The sequence below is a fragment of the Cydia splendana genome, chromosome 7, assembly GCF_910591565.1.
Source record: "Cydia splendana chromosome 7, ilCydSple1.2, whole genome shotgun sequence".
Classification (NCBI taxonomy): Eukaryota; Metazoa; Arthropoda; class Insecta; order Lepidoptera; family Tortricidae; genus Cydia; species Cydia splendana.
The window spans coordinates 14447592-14462715 of NC_085966.1; the positions used below are offsets into that span (position 1 = coordinate 14447592).

General features: G+C 36.1%; 1 protein-coding gene across 4 annotated transcripts in view; it reads right to left on the bottom strand.

The window, feature by feature from the left end:
- Positions 1-15124, bottom strand: part of LOC134792203 (uncharacterized) — an 81365-nt gene that overhangs the window by 44679 nt on the left and 21562 nt on the right. For all 4 annotated transcript variants that reach the window (XM_063763447.1, XM_063763446.1, XM_063763448.1 and 1 more), the window contains exon 2: positions 9972-10095. In XM_063763447.1, the coding sequence (XP_063619517.1) occupies positions 9972-10095 (124 nt within the window). The remainder of the gene's footprint in view (positions 1-9971; positions 10096-15124) is intronic.

Below are 15124 nucleotides of genomic sequence, written 5' to 3' on the forward strand. Positions count from 1 at the left end.
CCATAGTACCTAACGTCGTTTTTCATAGACACCTGTCAACTCTAACAAGCCGTTGATAATCGTTATTCCATATCTGTCATTATGGCATTGTTTGTTAATCAATCAATCAAATCAAAGCATTTATTTTCAGGCTACTGAGGCCCATAGATACATACCTTACAAACTAACATATATATACAATTATAAAAAACATAAAAAAAAACATTTTCAAACAATAAAGAAACAAAATAAAAACAAAAAAGACAATATTTAACAAGGGTTTGTTAACTTTGAACCACGTTTGAATAAGGGGGTGAGTATTGCAACAGGCAAAACGGTAAGATGAACGAAAGTGTAACTTACATTGAAATGTACATATTAACAATGCAAGCCTGGAGAGACACGAGTGCTCTGCACCGCCCTACTGCAAGTATGTAAGCGGATTAGTACTTGGTATGTGAATAATGAAACTGTTTTTGTAAAGGAGCTTTACTTTTGAGTCACTCAAGTAGGCAACATTGCGGTTACAATAAAAATCAACACGGTTGTAAATATTTTAAGCAAATACTTAGCCCCGTATTCATAAAACTTTACAAGCCTCAATTAGTTTATTTATGTTTTATACTTTACTTACAAATAAATACATGCCTACTTAAGGCGACGGTAGCGGTGGGTAAAATATCAGATTCTGTCAATTTACCCCATTTCACACACAAGCGCACTTCACGCACACTACCTCACTTTACTGGGACAGGTCAGTGACCCATCATGTTTTTTTAAGATTGGACTTTTAGTTTAGTATTGACCACTAGCCTCCTTTGAGGGTAAAAGCATTCCATTTAAAGATGAAAGAGAAACAATGCATTTAATCTTGCTTTCCTTGTCTGTTCATGTCACACGTGACGTACCTATTTAATTCATTTGATTGTTGACTGTTTTATTACCTACTATTGCTTTGTCGAGATACGCGTTTTGTACAATTAAAGCGAATAAAACAAGATGTCATTAAGTCAGATGTAAAATGTTATTTACTACTCTATACGGTTTTTCATAAGTTGCAAAATCTATTCAATAGGAATTTAAATAAATAAAGTTTCAGCAGGGTGGCAATTCCATTTTGGCGGATAAAGCGAAACAGAATAGTTCTATCGAACCTGCTTACAAATTTTCACGAGAATCAGTTGAGAAATGTGATCTGCAAAGGAGAACATACAAAAGCATTTTTGCCCAAGCTGAAACGGAGACCTTTGCTAACGCTCGGCCAATGATGGTTTAGGTACACCTATAAAAAATGATTGTCCCTGCTGTAATTTTAATATTTTTATATTTCAACCGGTATAGTTTTACCTTCAAAAATAATCGGTATCGCTAAACAATAGCGGTACCTTACTACTTATACGTTCACGAAATCGGTATCTGCATAACTTGATTGTTAGTAAACTAACCTGGAAAATAATCTCAAAATCACCGAAACATTTATGTACAGTCACCTGCAATAATATGTTACGTCATTAGCGCCAACTTTGCCTCCAGGGAAACTTTGCCCAAAACGACAATTTTAAACAAATTCGTTAATGTAGAAAAATTGATAATAGTTATGGCCACCCTGCTGTTTTTAGTAGAAAATTGGTTATATTTCTGACAAAGTATATGCCAAACTTGTGCATAACTTGACTTGGGAATTTTGAGTTTGAGCGAGTTGTCTAATATAGGGTATATTTCGGCGGGCAAAAAATTTATAAATAATGAATGCAAGTAGAAAAAATTGAGAACCCTTTGACAAATATTTCCGGGTTTCAGTTATAACACATGAAGCATAGATTATGTCTATTGAGATTTAAACTAATAAGGCCTAAATACACAAAAGTTTTAGCGGTGGGCAAAGTAATCCGGTAATTTGGCATCCATACCAACATTGCCCACCACCAAAAACGGATTAGGGTTGTCACTTTCATCTAATTTACCCAACTTCGCAAGTAAAAGAAGGTTATGTTTGTACACTAAAATAAGTTTATAAATATATACTGTATTTAATTTGTCTTATTATCCTTTATTTAGATGTTTTATCCCATTAACGAATGAAAACACAACAAAAATCATATTTTTGGTCATTACACTATTGTAACAGATTTTCTCAAAAGTGACAACCCTAGCCTTTGTAAAATGCTTAGGCGAGCCTTATTTGGAAATGGGCAAAAACGGGTAGGCAACATTGCCAAATTTATTTAAAAGTTTTTACACTTATCGCTAAGTTATTAACAGGGAATGGTAGGATTGCCCAAAACCTTTAAGTGATCCTTAGACATCATCATCATATATACGAGCTGTATTTGAATACCAAATTGACGTGGGCAATGTTGGCGAAAACCCCGGATATTTTTTTATTTGCCCGCCCTCTAAAACGCAAAAAAATGGGTAAAAACACGATAAAAAAATGTTTTCTTCACATAAACTGATGCGTTTGATCACAATGGACGTGCTGAGCAAAAAAAAGTCATATGATGTGATATTTTTTGAGAAATTCGTGTTTAAAAAAAAAGCGGGCAAAGTTGATGATAACGAGTAATGACGGTACCTACTCTTCGAAGGTCGCAAAAATATGTGACATGCTCTTATGGTTCTACAAATAAGATCGTGTCAGATATTTTTGCGGCCTTCGTTGTGTAACATAAATTGCAGGTGACTGTACATTTGGAATAATTATTTTATTTAGTTTCAACGAAAGTTTCAAGTTTAGTACGAAAATACTTCAGATATGCAATATGCACAAAATGTAGACCTAATCGAAATAAAACATTGCTTTTTATAGTAAATTTATAAAACATTCGATACATAGGTATACATAACAATAACCAGGCCACAACGCTATTGGCCTGTAAGCTTCATCTCGGTCTCCAAAGCCGCAAAAACTTGCTAGTACTTAGTGCTGGTCTAGCCTTTATTTTTTCTTGAAGATTTTCAGAGAACAGCACGTACACGCATTATACTCGTACATATAGACGGACCGAACGGCATAATCATAATAATTTATTCGTCGCAATCCATGGTATTACAGATCTAGTTACAAGACTTAATAGGCAATATTTTAATATAAAAGTTCTATAATATAATACAAGATTACAGTTGTCATCAAAATTCATTGACATACAGAAGTCAAATACGTTTTTAAAATGACGCAAAATGATACCAGCATAATAAAAATTGATCCCAATCTGTAAAGATGAGTCTTTAAACTTTTTTCATTTTAAGCGAGTTTTGAAGGAAGATAATACTTAAATTCGACTGTAATCGTATTATTTTAAGATAGTTTACTGCGGTTTTCAACAATAATGACCCGTAAATAACAGCAAATGAAATTTAAATGAGACGCGAGCTGATATTTATGTACCCTATTTTTTGAAATACATTTTATCTACTGGTATGCTTTCTCGTGTGCGTATATGATTTAATGTCAATATAATTGTCAAAAGCAAGAAAATCAAGCTGTCATTTTCATTTGAAGAAGTACACGTGTGCTCCGGTGTAGCCCCAACGGGCATCTGACTTGAAGAAGAATTTTGAGTGATGTCGTCAATGTATGGAAATTGTTCGAAAGTTTACATTTGAGATTGAATTTCTGTGTTGTCTTTGTGAGTAAAAATATAAATCGATAATAAATTGGTAGCTGAATTATCTAGCTTCCAAAATCATACAATAATTAAATTACTGTCAAAGACAAAATTGTTTTGCTTCTGTCTCAAACGGAACTCCATATTTTGATTTTTTGATACTTTTAGTGTCGATTTGTAGAGAATAACAGCAAATTAAAAATATAATTGCATAAAGAGTCGGTACACGGTTTCTTCGTGAATAAATTTACGTGTAATTTAATGCAATTATCAAACATTTATTGAACAAATTATGGTTACAAAGTGAGGTCTAAATCGAAAACGTCATATACCGGCCCCTTAAATTAAAATGACAGATTAAGACAAACGATTAATAGCTTAATGAGGCTTGTAGCGCGTTTATAAATAACGCCATTATAAATATGTTTTTAATTCATGTATTTATTACATGATTTACAACAAAAAAGCCTGTTAAGAATTTTATGAAAGTCGCGTTTTATAAAAAACGTTACCAAAATATGTTATAAAGAATGTTACATTATAGTTAACCGGTTAGAACTCTATAAGATATTAATGAATAATCTTACGCTATTCATGCAGAAAGTAACGAAATTCACGCATATCGATTAGCGAGACCACCATAGGCAGCAATCAAATCGCTTGTCCCAAATGTACTAGATGTGTCTCATTCAATTCAAAAGTTGCGTCATTAATCCGGATATAGCGTTCGTAATATCAAAGACAAGTAAATTTTATAGACTGTTAATCAATAGGTACAAGTCGTATTTCTCGTCATTGTTGTGGATGGCGACACCCCGGGCCACTTACCGAGCCCTATTCGACCTCAAGTCACAGCGTCTTAAAAAATATATGGAAAATGACACCTCACTAATGTAAGGCGTTATGAACTTTCTATGGCAACTATCAGTCTTTACCACTGACTTGTCTGCGTTAATATCAACTGGCATTCAAACCAGTCTCATAAATTGGTTGTAATGAATACATATGCATGCGATGCGTGATCTAGTGGTAATGAAGTGTTGTGTGATCGGCCGCGGACTGCCGAGCGAGGCTAGCATAAATATTCGATTAAGTAGGTTAGTCTATGTATTAAGCACTCTCAGATAGATCATTTGTAGATAAAATTCTGTTCTCATGTATAATACAAATGCTGTTACATTAGAATAGACGGTTAGTAAAGCCGCAATTACCTATCTATTTTCCTATCTTGAAATGATTAACATAAATCTATTACATTCACGGTTAAGCATTAAGTTATGCAAACATTATGACATACTTCATGGTTAGGTATAAATGACACGATAAAATGATGACTCTATTGTTATGTAGAGACAGCAAAAAAGTGTTAATGCAGAAAACAAAGTTTTACAGGAAGCTTACCTAGTCTAATTGAATTGAAATAACCGGTTATAATTTGATCTGGGTTTTGTTACTTTAGTAATGGACATGATCTGTCAGTGTCAAAAGTGACATTTCTTCAACCAGAAACCTCACATTTGATACTGACAGATCATATCGATAACAATTCTGTTATTACAATCAGAATAATGGTCTAGATCGGATCCTTCCGACTCCGATCCATTTTGTACAATATTTATGTCCAATTAGGTAAACATAGACACATACTTTACACACACAGACACAACATACTTTTAATAACTTTATCCGACAATAATGAGTAATGATAAAACTTTTGCTAATTTTATCGTCCCCGCAATCGATTCGGGCTTTCTCCTTTTATTGGCTTTTAGCGCACGTGTAAAACAAAGCGCGAACATTTGCGGCTATTTCCCTCCATTAGCCAAACAGTGAACACTGCTTTTCTACACGTTGCGAAATAAGGATTGACGTCCAACACTCAGTGAATTAAAGTGCAGCGAAGCGTGGAGTGTCTAACGCTCCGACTCGAAATTGCATGCATCTAAAATTCCTTCTCGTTTGTCCGCGCGATCCAATAAAGGTGGGCTTTCGCATTCGTGCGACGGACAAGTTAATTCTGTCAAAGCTTGCTGCGACCTCCTCGCCTCGCCTTTGTGTGCACTTGAAATGTACAAATTGCACGGCCCAGAGGGGGGAGGTCGCTGCACTCTCCCCCCTGCCCCGCCTCTGCGCTCGCATCGATTCCTCTTTGTCCCGAGCATTCGTCTTGAGATGCACTCTGCGAGATCTCGATTTCACATTCAGACGGATCGACCCTCTCGTATCTTTTCGTGCTGTCGGCGATGGATGGGATCCCATAGACCTATCTAGCCGCTCAGCGCTGTGATTTGAATCGAGACCTGAATTTGAAATGTTGCATTTGTATTGCAAAGTAAATTGAAGCTATAAAAATGTAATCGCTTGTCGCAATCACGGCCTGGCTTCTTCAAAATTCTGTATTGTTTATTTCTTTACATTGTCACTAGTACCAAGGACACGGAATATTTAATTAGAAATTCAATTTCAACACACGTTTGGTATAGGTATACATGCGTACCTAACCAATGATTAGGTGAGTTAATTATTGCGCAGGTAATAGTACATAACATAACTACAAGATTGAGGTATTTAAGGCTTAACGTACCTATCTGTTCGTCCATAATTTTCTCTTTGTGTAGAATATTGACATTGTACTATGGTATGGGTCTTTTGGGTTCCATAATTGTTGTCAAATGTTTTTCAACATAAGTACATATTTATACGTTATCATTGTTATCAAATACACATAGGTAAAATCAGTCGATATCACGATGTTTAGTTTTTTATTGCCACATAGGTACTTATCATGTGGAAATCAAGGAATTGAACCAAGTGAAACGTGTAATTACACATTAAACACTTTATAACCTTCGTCTACATTTCTGCAACATTGATGTGTAGTTGTTACTCATAATTATTATCAATACAACAATGCTTTTAAAGCAGTAAAATGTATGTTTGTTTGTTTTCTGTTATTATTCATATTCATATATAATTATATAGTCAATGAAGAGAGACACTATTATGGCAGTAATTATGTTAGTATTTGATATAAACATAAACCTTAAATACGCATAAGCAATTTTATTATCGATTGTAGTGTGAATGAGACATGATAATTATTGTCAAGTACATTAATTTGCCTCTGTTCGTTCCGCTATCCACCCTTCACTCGATGAAATTGAAACATTTCTTTGAATAAATTTAATGAAAGTTAATTATTGGAGGTAAATTTGTATAATAGTAATACCTAAAGTCAATTGATTGATCTGTGTAATTTAGTAAACAGCTGTCAATATGTAACACATAAGTACACCTACACCTACAGTTTTAGCAAATAAGAGTAAGTACAGCAATCTTATGTAAATTATTGTAATAGGGTATTATACTGTATTAAAAACAAATTATTTTACACCATGCATGAAATAAAGCACCAGATAATTATTAGAAATCACAAATAGGAGTTATTTCTAAACACAAGTTCTATTTAATAAATCGGATAGAAATATAAAAAGTAGGTGAGTTGACCGTGACGTCACGATGTAATGTTTCATATAAATTCCATATGAGCAAATCGTTTTGACAGCTCTATAAAAGTAACTGATTTGACTAGTAGGAAAATACCCTATTGCCAGTTTTTGACACTACTTCAAAGGAACTTCAATAGATACCACACCTTCAATCTTGATTTCTAGCAATAGAGGTGACTAACAAGGTGTCTTCTATCTATAGAAACAATAAGGCTGTCGAACGTCAGGACGCCATCCTTTCAACGGAGGCCCGTTGATACGAGATATGTATTATCAACGTACGTACGAATGTAACCTATAGTCCAAAGGTAATAGATTCTATGTCTGTTTAAAGAGGCACCCCACGAACATTGATTTACTATTTTTATGTGTCCAAAATAATTATTTTACCAGACGAACCGCCATACTTTTTCCGAGCGGCGGTTTGAGGAATTCAGATTTTAAGAAAATATCAACGATGAATTATTGTAAAACATATAAGCAACGTTTGGCAATTAATGCAGATATTTGCAGCCACCTTGTTGGCTCCGACTCTGAGGAATCCTATACTAATGTTAACATTACAAGTGTTATAACTGCCGCGGTTACGCGGCATTGTTCAGAAGATTGATAAATGCAGAGTTTAAATGCCGTGTGAAAACGTTGCAACGAACAAGATAGTAAACTTAATTACCTGCAGCGTTGAAGACGCCTTGGAGCTACATGGTCATTCTAACCAGATAAAATATTATCTCGGGAATGGTTCCACTTTTTGTGTAAGGTGCAATAAACACTCATAAATTTATATAAACGACGTTTTGAGTTTGTAGTGATCATTGCAAAAAGCAGACGCCGCAGTGGGCTTAAATGGAATCATTTCCACCGCGCAAAAAGTAGTACGAGACAGGCGCGAGCATTCCGATAACTGGAATTGTGTGACGGCTGGAGTAACCATAGAAACAGTAAGCAATTAAGTATTTTTGAATTGCGCGCAGGTGTACCTGCCGAGGGTCTCAAGAATGTTTTAGACGTTTAATTTCCAGTCTTCATCTCATTCAACATAATAATAGTAGGAGATCCCCCATATAGCCGACCTTCACCAATCTGTCTGACGGATGAAACTATGAAAATATGAAAGAAAATATGTTCCAGAACATAAATAAATAGGGTTGCCTAAAGAAATATGGTCAAGGCTATTTTTAATAAATTTTTGAAAAAAAATTTTTTTCGGCAAATTTCACCGATTTGTCTGACGATCGAAATGAGTTTCAATGGAAAGTATACAACTTGTACAACATAAATCATCTAGGTTGCCTATCTTTTTCTGGTCACTATTATGTGGTTGCCGTGTTTAAAGAGGCGATTTTATATCGATAATTGCACTCATCTGTCTGACGCTTGAATTATACATCAAAATGATGGTAATTTTATTGCAAATACAATGGTATAAGGTTGCCTGCGAAAATCCGGTCACAAATGAGGGTTGCCAGGCTTTTAATTAAAATAAGAAGGGAAGACTTTTAGCAATAACTCATAAACGGCTAAACTGATTAAGTTTGTTTTAATTTTATTTGATTGAGTTTTTTAAGCACTATTTTCATGATTTTTTTCATATTTTTTGGACAGATTTTTCAAAAGTTAGAAGGAAAAACTTGTTTTTTTTCTTTCTAAACGATTATTTCCGAAATGATTCACTTTATTGAGAAATGTTGTTTAAAGACCCCTATTCATTTTGAAAGCCCTATCCAACGACATCCCACACTATGAGGTTGAAAAGATAAAAAAATTGTCACACACATTTTGTTTCTTTCAAAGCGATTATTTCCGAATATATTCACTTTATCAAAAAATTTTCTTCTAAAACCCCTTTTCATTTTGAAAGACCTTTCCAACTATATCCCACACCATAGGGTTGCCACGAAAAAAAAAATCCTCACGTACATTTTGTTTCTTTCGAGGCGATTATTTCCTAAAATATTCACTTCATCTTCGCTTAAAAAACTCAATCAAATAAAATTAAAGAAACTTGATCAGTTCAGCCGTTTATGAGTTATCGCTAAAAGTCTTCCCTTCTTATTTTAATTAAAAGCCGGGCAACCCTCATTTGTGACCGGATTTTCGCAGGCAACCCTATGCCATTGTATTTGCAATAAAATTATCATCATTTTGATGTATAATTCAAGCGTCAGACAGATGAGTACAATTATCGATATAAAATCACCTCTTTAAACACGGCAACCACATAATAGTGACCGGAAAAAGATAGGCAACCTAGATGATTTATGTTGTACAAGTTGTATACTTCCCATTGAAACTTATTTCGATCGTCAGACAAATCGGTGAAATTTGCCGAAAAAATTTTTTTTCCAAAAATTTATTAAAAATAGCCTTGACCATATTTCTTTAGGCAACCCTATTTATTTATGTCCTGGAACATATTTTCTTTCATATTTTCATAGTTTCAGCCGTCAGACAGATTGGTGAAGGTCGACCATATATGTGGGATCTTAGACCAATAGAGGGTAATACCACGCGTTGATTTTTTTGAATGTTAGAATTTAAAATATCTGTTTATGGTCAAATTTTCTTTGACTGTAGACGTTACCTATTCCGATGTTGTTTTTTAAATAAACTAACATACAGCATAGTATGAGAAAGATTCTTCAAATAGTACGGATTTCGACATAACCGTGCGAAAGCTGGACTAATCAAGTATCACATAATGTGTTCAGGGAAATAATTAATTACCTGCAAAAAGTAACATTTCCAAAAACAGCATAACTTTCTTATGTCATGTCTGATAATGTATCAAGTTTCAGAAAAGTTGCAAACGCATTAAACAAAGCAATTTTCATGTCTAAATTAACACATTTATACTATTTTATGTATAATTTACCTTAGAGTCGAAACTAAAGGTGGTCTCCGGTCGTAAAGGGCAAGGCAGCCCGCACTTGCAAGTGCCGGCCGTCTGCAGGTACTCCCTCAGTTGCGGCAGCGTGCTCAAAGCCGTACCGCTAGGGCTGAAACAAGTAAAACAATCTATTATTTCAAGAGCAATATACACTAGACAGCTTCATACTCCACGCTCCATGGAGCGCTTAATCTATGTATGTAGGTACAAACGAACCGCCCCTAGGCATGTTTAGAATAATATTTTTAAATTACACATAATTATCAGAAAAACTATGAGAGCAAGTAATACTCGCAAATTGCCAGTAATATCAATAAAATACATTTCACTAGTTATACGATATTTCTTATGTTATACTGTTTTCTGCTTCCGGACAAAGATACTGAAGATCCTATTGTTAAAGAATTAGTTCATTAATTCGCTTTTATAGTGCTCATGCACTGTACATCAATATATATGTGTCGAAACACCCGATGGTCCTAAAAGCGGTGGGCGCGTGGGGTAGTATCTCGATGTATTACTTCACAGCTAAACCAGTATGCTATCATTGCTACCAGTGCATGAAATAAACATTCGGACTCGTTAACCATACTAGTGCCTACTATACTTCAGTACTAAATGTTTAAAAGAACTAATTGCTGTTTTTAACTCAAGGGAGCGATATGAAAGTGAAAAGAAACCGTTTAAATCTTTATTCAAGTCAAACTAGGCCGGCTCCAACCCTACGCCTCTAACATGAGAAGATTTAGCCCTATATGGGACCGGCAACAAACTTAGAGGGACAAATCTTTTCAAAACAAGTTAAAACAACACATAACACATCATTTCTTTATTTCACAAAAGTAAGCTTCTAATGAAACATAAGAAATCAAAATAACACTTGAAATAAAACACTTAGCTAAATGGTTAAAGAACGCGGGATTTTATAAGCTATCAGAATAATCCTTTAGGTATAAGCCTTCAGGAACGTAGCGAGTTAGGCACGAGGTTGGCTAACGAGTACGTCCGATCTCTAGCTCGGTCCGATCAAGAAGAACTACCAGCGGCGGAGCCTCTCCGCTCCCGCCTCAGTCAAGTTGGCAAACCTGCTCGACCAGTCTACCAACATACCGACAAAAACACCAACTCGTGCCTACGCTCACTCGAGAGAAACCTCTCGACGTTCCAAAGCCTTCTACCTGTCATCTCAGTTCAACAACACGCCAATAGATGGCGTTACTCTCTACGCAACTTTATTTCAACAATGCGCCAATAGACGGCGTTACTCTCTACGCAACTTTATTTATTTTGTTACAACCAAATAATACGTAGCTCAACATTGCTAATCGATTTTATACAGGCGTCTAAAATAATGAACTATAACGCTGCAATACGTCTTTCTGGTGTCAGGGTCCGACACGGCCGTCCTGCGCTACACACGTCCTCGTGTGTGGGTGTATGCATTTGATTCTGTAACAAAATACTCAGCACAGTATCTTATCGCTCGGTCATTCCTGACCCACAATTTGGGTCTCACTCAAATTACTATTAAAATCAAACTTTATTATCAATCAAACAAAAAAAATAGTTCAAAGTCATTAATCAATCCTCATTTCTCTAGTCAAAAATAGTCCATCGAGCAACGACTTAATAAAAATAATCAGTAATCATCGCCGCTATCTAGCGGATACACTCCAATAATCATCGCCTCCATCTGGCGGATACTCTCAAATTTATGTGAAAACAGAACAATCTCAAACATCAAAAACACAAATCACAACAGCTCTAATTCATTGCTCGACAGTATCACTACCATTGTCATCAATATCAATTTACGGGGAAATTATCTGGCATTAAAAAAAAATCTTTGGTCATATGTGATCTAAATTTTTGTAAGACATCTTAAAACAAATAATATTCTGATTTGATAATGCCAATTTTACTCATATGAACACAGTACATAAACAAAACAACACCAGTCCTTCGGTGCATTGCCAGTCCTTCAGCAGATACCAGACCCTCGTCAGAAGTAACCATCTCAGCCGCGTAAGTGCTACTCCTCGCAAAGAGCATTCTGCACATAAAAAGCAGACCACGTGCACCTCTTACATGCTCCGGCACTTCTGATGCGGTCACTAAACAATACCCAGTCCATCTAAAGCAAAACAGTAGTGCCCAGTCCATCGGGCGTGCCTTCAGTCCATCGAAAGCAAAACAGTAGTGCCCTGTCCATCGGGCGTGCCTTCAGTCCATCGAAAGCAAAACAGTAGTGCCCAGTCCATCGGGCTTGCCTTCAGTCTATCGAAAGCAAAACAGTAGTGCCCAGTCCATCGGGCTTGTCTTCAGTCCATCGAAAGCAAAACAGTAGTGCCCAGTCCATCGGGCTTGCCTTCAGTCCATCGAAAGTATGACAGTATTGCCCAGTCCATCGGGCGTACTTTCAGTCCTTCGAAAGTACAAGCTTTCAGTCCATCGAAAGCAAAAACAATGTTAAGAGTGAATTCCAAAAAGAAAATAAAAACGGTTCTTTAAATCATGTTACTCAGAACCATTGGTACTATCAGCGTCAACTGATCAACTGAAACTGAACATCACTGATCAAAATCACTAAAGATAGCTTTCTACTTTAGCTTTTACAACAGAAACTCAGCTTTCTACTTTAGCTTTAACAACAGAAACTCGCTCAAAACTTCTATGCAGAAGTAAATCCTCTCAAAATAATCCCAACAAAATGGGAACTGCTCACCAGATTAATAAAGCATGATGCACGCGTCCCAGTCACAGGTGGTGGTGAAGTCCAACCCAAGCACGAAGGCTGATCCTTTCCGCCTTGCAGTTGCCGTTGCTGCGGCAGATTGCGAGATACACGATGTGGTTCATCATCTTGATCGGGACACTTGACAGAGCGGTGGTTCATCATAGCTGGCTGTTACTGAAATCATCATTTGCGCGGTATCAGGTTTATCATGTAAGCAGGATAAACGCAAAGGTTTATTAAATGCAATGTAGCAGACACAAAAAAACATGTTTCCAATGTATACGGGACTTCAAAAATCTCAGAATAAAATTTAAACTTCAATGAGTGCGTTTTATTTCATTCTATGAACAAACAAACATGTGTTCCAAAAATAAGTAACACGGTAAAATGGGCCAATACGAAAAGTGACAGCTAATTAGTTACGTTAGACTGTTATGCTTCGCCATTACACTGAAAATAAAATTCACTAATAAACAATTGGAACGAAACCTGTCCTTTTATTTCCAAATCTCCAGCACAGATGATACTGCACAGCTGCTTCTGTGTCACAGGCGTAATGGCGTTTGTAAGTTGGCTCGGCTCGGGCTGCAGGACACTGTAAGATTAATTTTCATATGCGTAGCTCATGTTTCCATAGTATGCACGATTTGTGATCTATCACGGCATTACGGGCAATAATTTGTCGCAATTTTATGAATTACTAAACGTTAGTAAAGATTATATAATCCTATGCATTGACAAATCAGCAGGATCAATTTCTAACGGTGCATTGTATTTTCATGAAAAAATATTTTATGAGGGTAGATGCACAAGTGAGCGATGAAATAATATCACGTCGCGACAGCCAATATTTGGTTTTAATTAACAATATGGATTTCACATCAAAATAACTTAAGATCACTTAGATTTAAATGGATTTTAAAAATTAATTGTATTTTCATGAAAAATCAATTATTGAGGGTAGATTCACAAGTGAGCGATGAAATAATATCACGTCGTGATAGCTAATACTTGGTTTTAATTAACAGTATGGATTTCAAATCAAAATAACTCAAGATCGCTTCGATTTAAATGGATTACAAAAATTGATTACAAAGAAACGTAACGATCCCAGAGATGACGTCACGTCACAACCGTTATGCTAGACTGCCTCAATCATAATTCACAATTTCACAATAATTCTCACCAAATAACATAATGAATTGCACTCACCTTTCAATTAAGGTTAGACACGTGAGCTTACCATTACCACGTGTCCAGATTATGGAATGTAGGTCACCAAAACACACGGAAATACACCACGCTCCCAGGTGGCTGTGTAAGCAATACATGAAACTCCGCATCCATCCCACTTGCTGATGTCGAAACACCCGATGGTCCTAAAAGCGGTGGGCGCGTGGGGTAGTATCTCGATGTATTACTTCACAGCTAAACCAGTATGCTATCATTGCTACCAGTGCATGAAATAAACATTCGGACTCGTTAACCATACTAGTGCCTACTATACTTCAGTACTAAATGTTTAAAAGAACTAATTGCTGTTTTTAACTCAAGGGAGCGATATGAAAGTGAAAAGAAACCGTTTAAATCTTTATTCAAGTCAAACTAGGCCGGCTCCAACCCTACGCCTCTAACATGAGAAGATTTAGCCCTATATGGGACCGGCAACAAACTTAGAGGGACAAATCTTTTCAAAACAAGTTAAAACAACACATAACACATCATTTCTTTATTTCACAAAAGTAAGCTTCTAATGAAACATAAGAAATCAAAATAACACTTGAAATAAAACACTTAGCTAAATGGTTAAAGAACGCGGGATTTTATAAGCTATCAGAATAATCCTTTAGGTATAAGCCTTCAGGAACGTAGCGAGTTAGGCACGAGGTTGGCTAACGAGTACGTCCGATCTCTAGCTCGGTCCGATCAAGAAGAACTACCAGCGGCGGAGCCTCTCCGCTCCCGCCTCAGTCAAGTTGGCAAACCTGCTCGACCAGTCTACCAACATACCGACAAAAACACCAACTCGTGCCTACGCTCACTCGAGAGAAACCTCTCGACGTTCCAAAGCCTTCTACCTGTCATCTCAGTTCAACAACACGCCAATAGATGGCGTTACTCTCTACGCAACTTTATTTCAACAATGCGCCAATAGACGGCGTTACTCTCTACGCAACTTTATTTATTTTGTTACAACCAAATAATACGTAGCTCAACATTGCTAATCGATTTTATACAGGCGTCTAAAATAATGAACTATAACGCTGCAATACGTCTTTCTGGTGTCAGGGTCCGACATATGTATGTATAGCTGTTACTAACGAGCTACATGAGATACCATAAAAAACGCAAACAATAGATAAGAAAATTATTGCAATAAACGCAAATTGCTTGCGGCGTA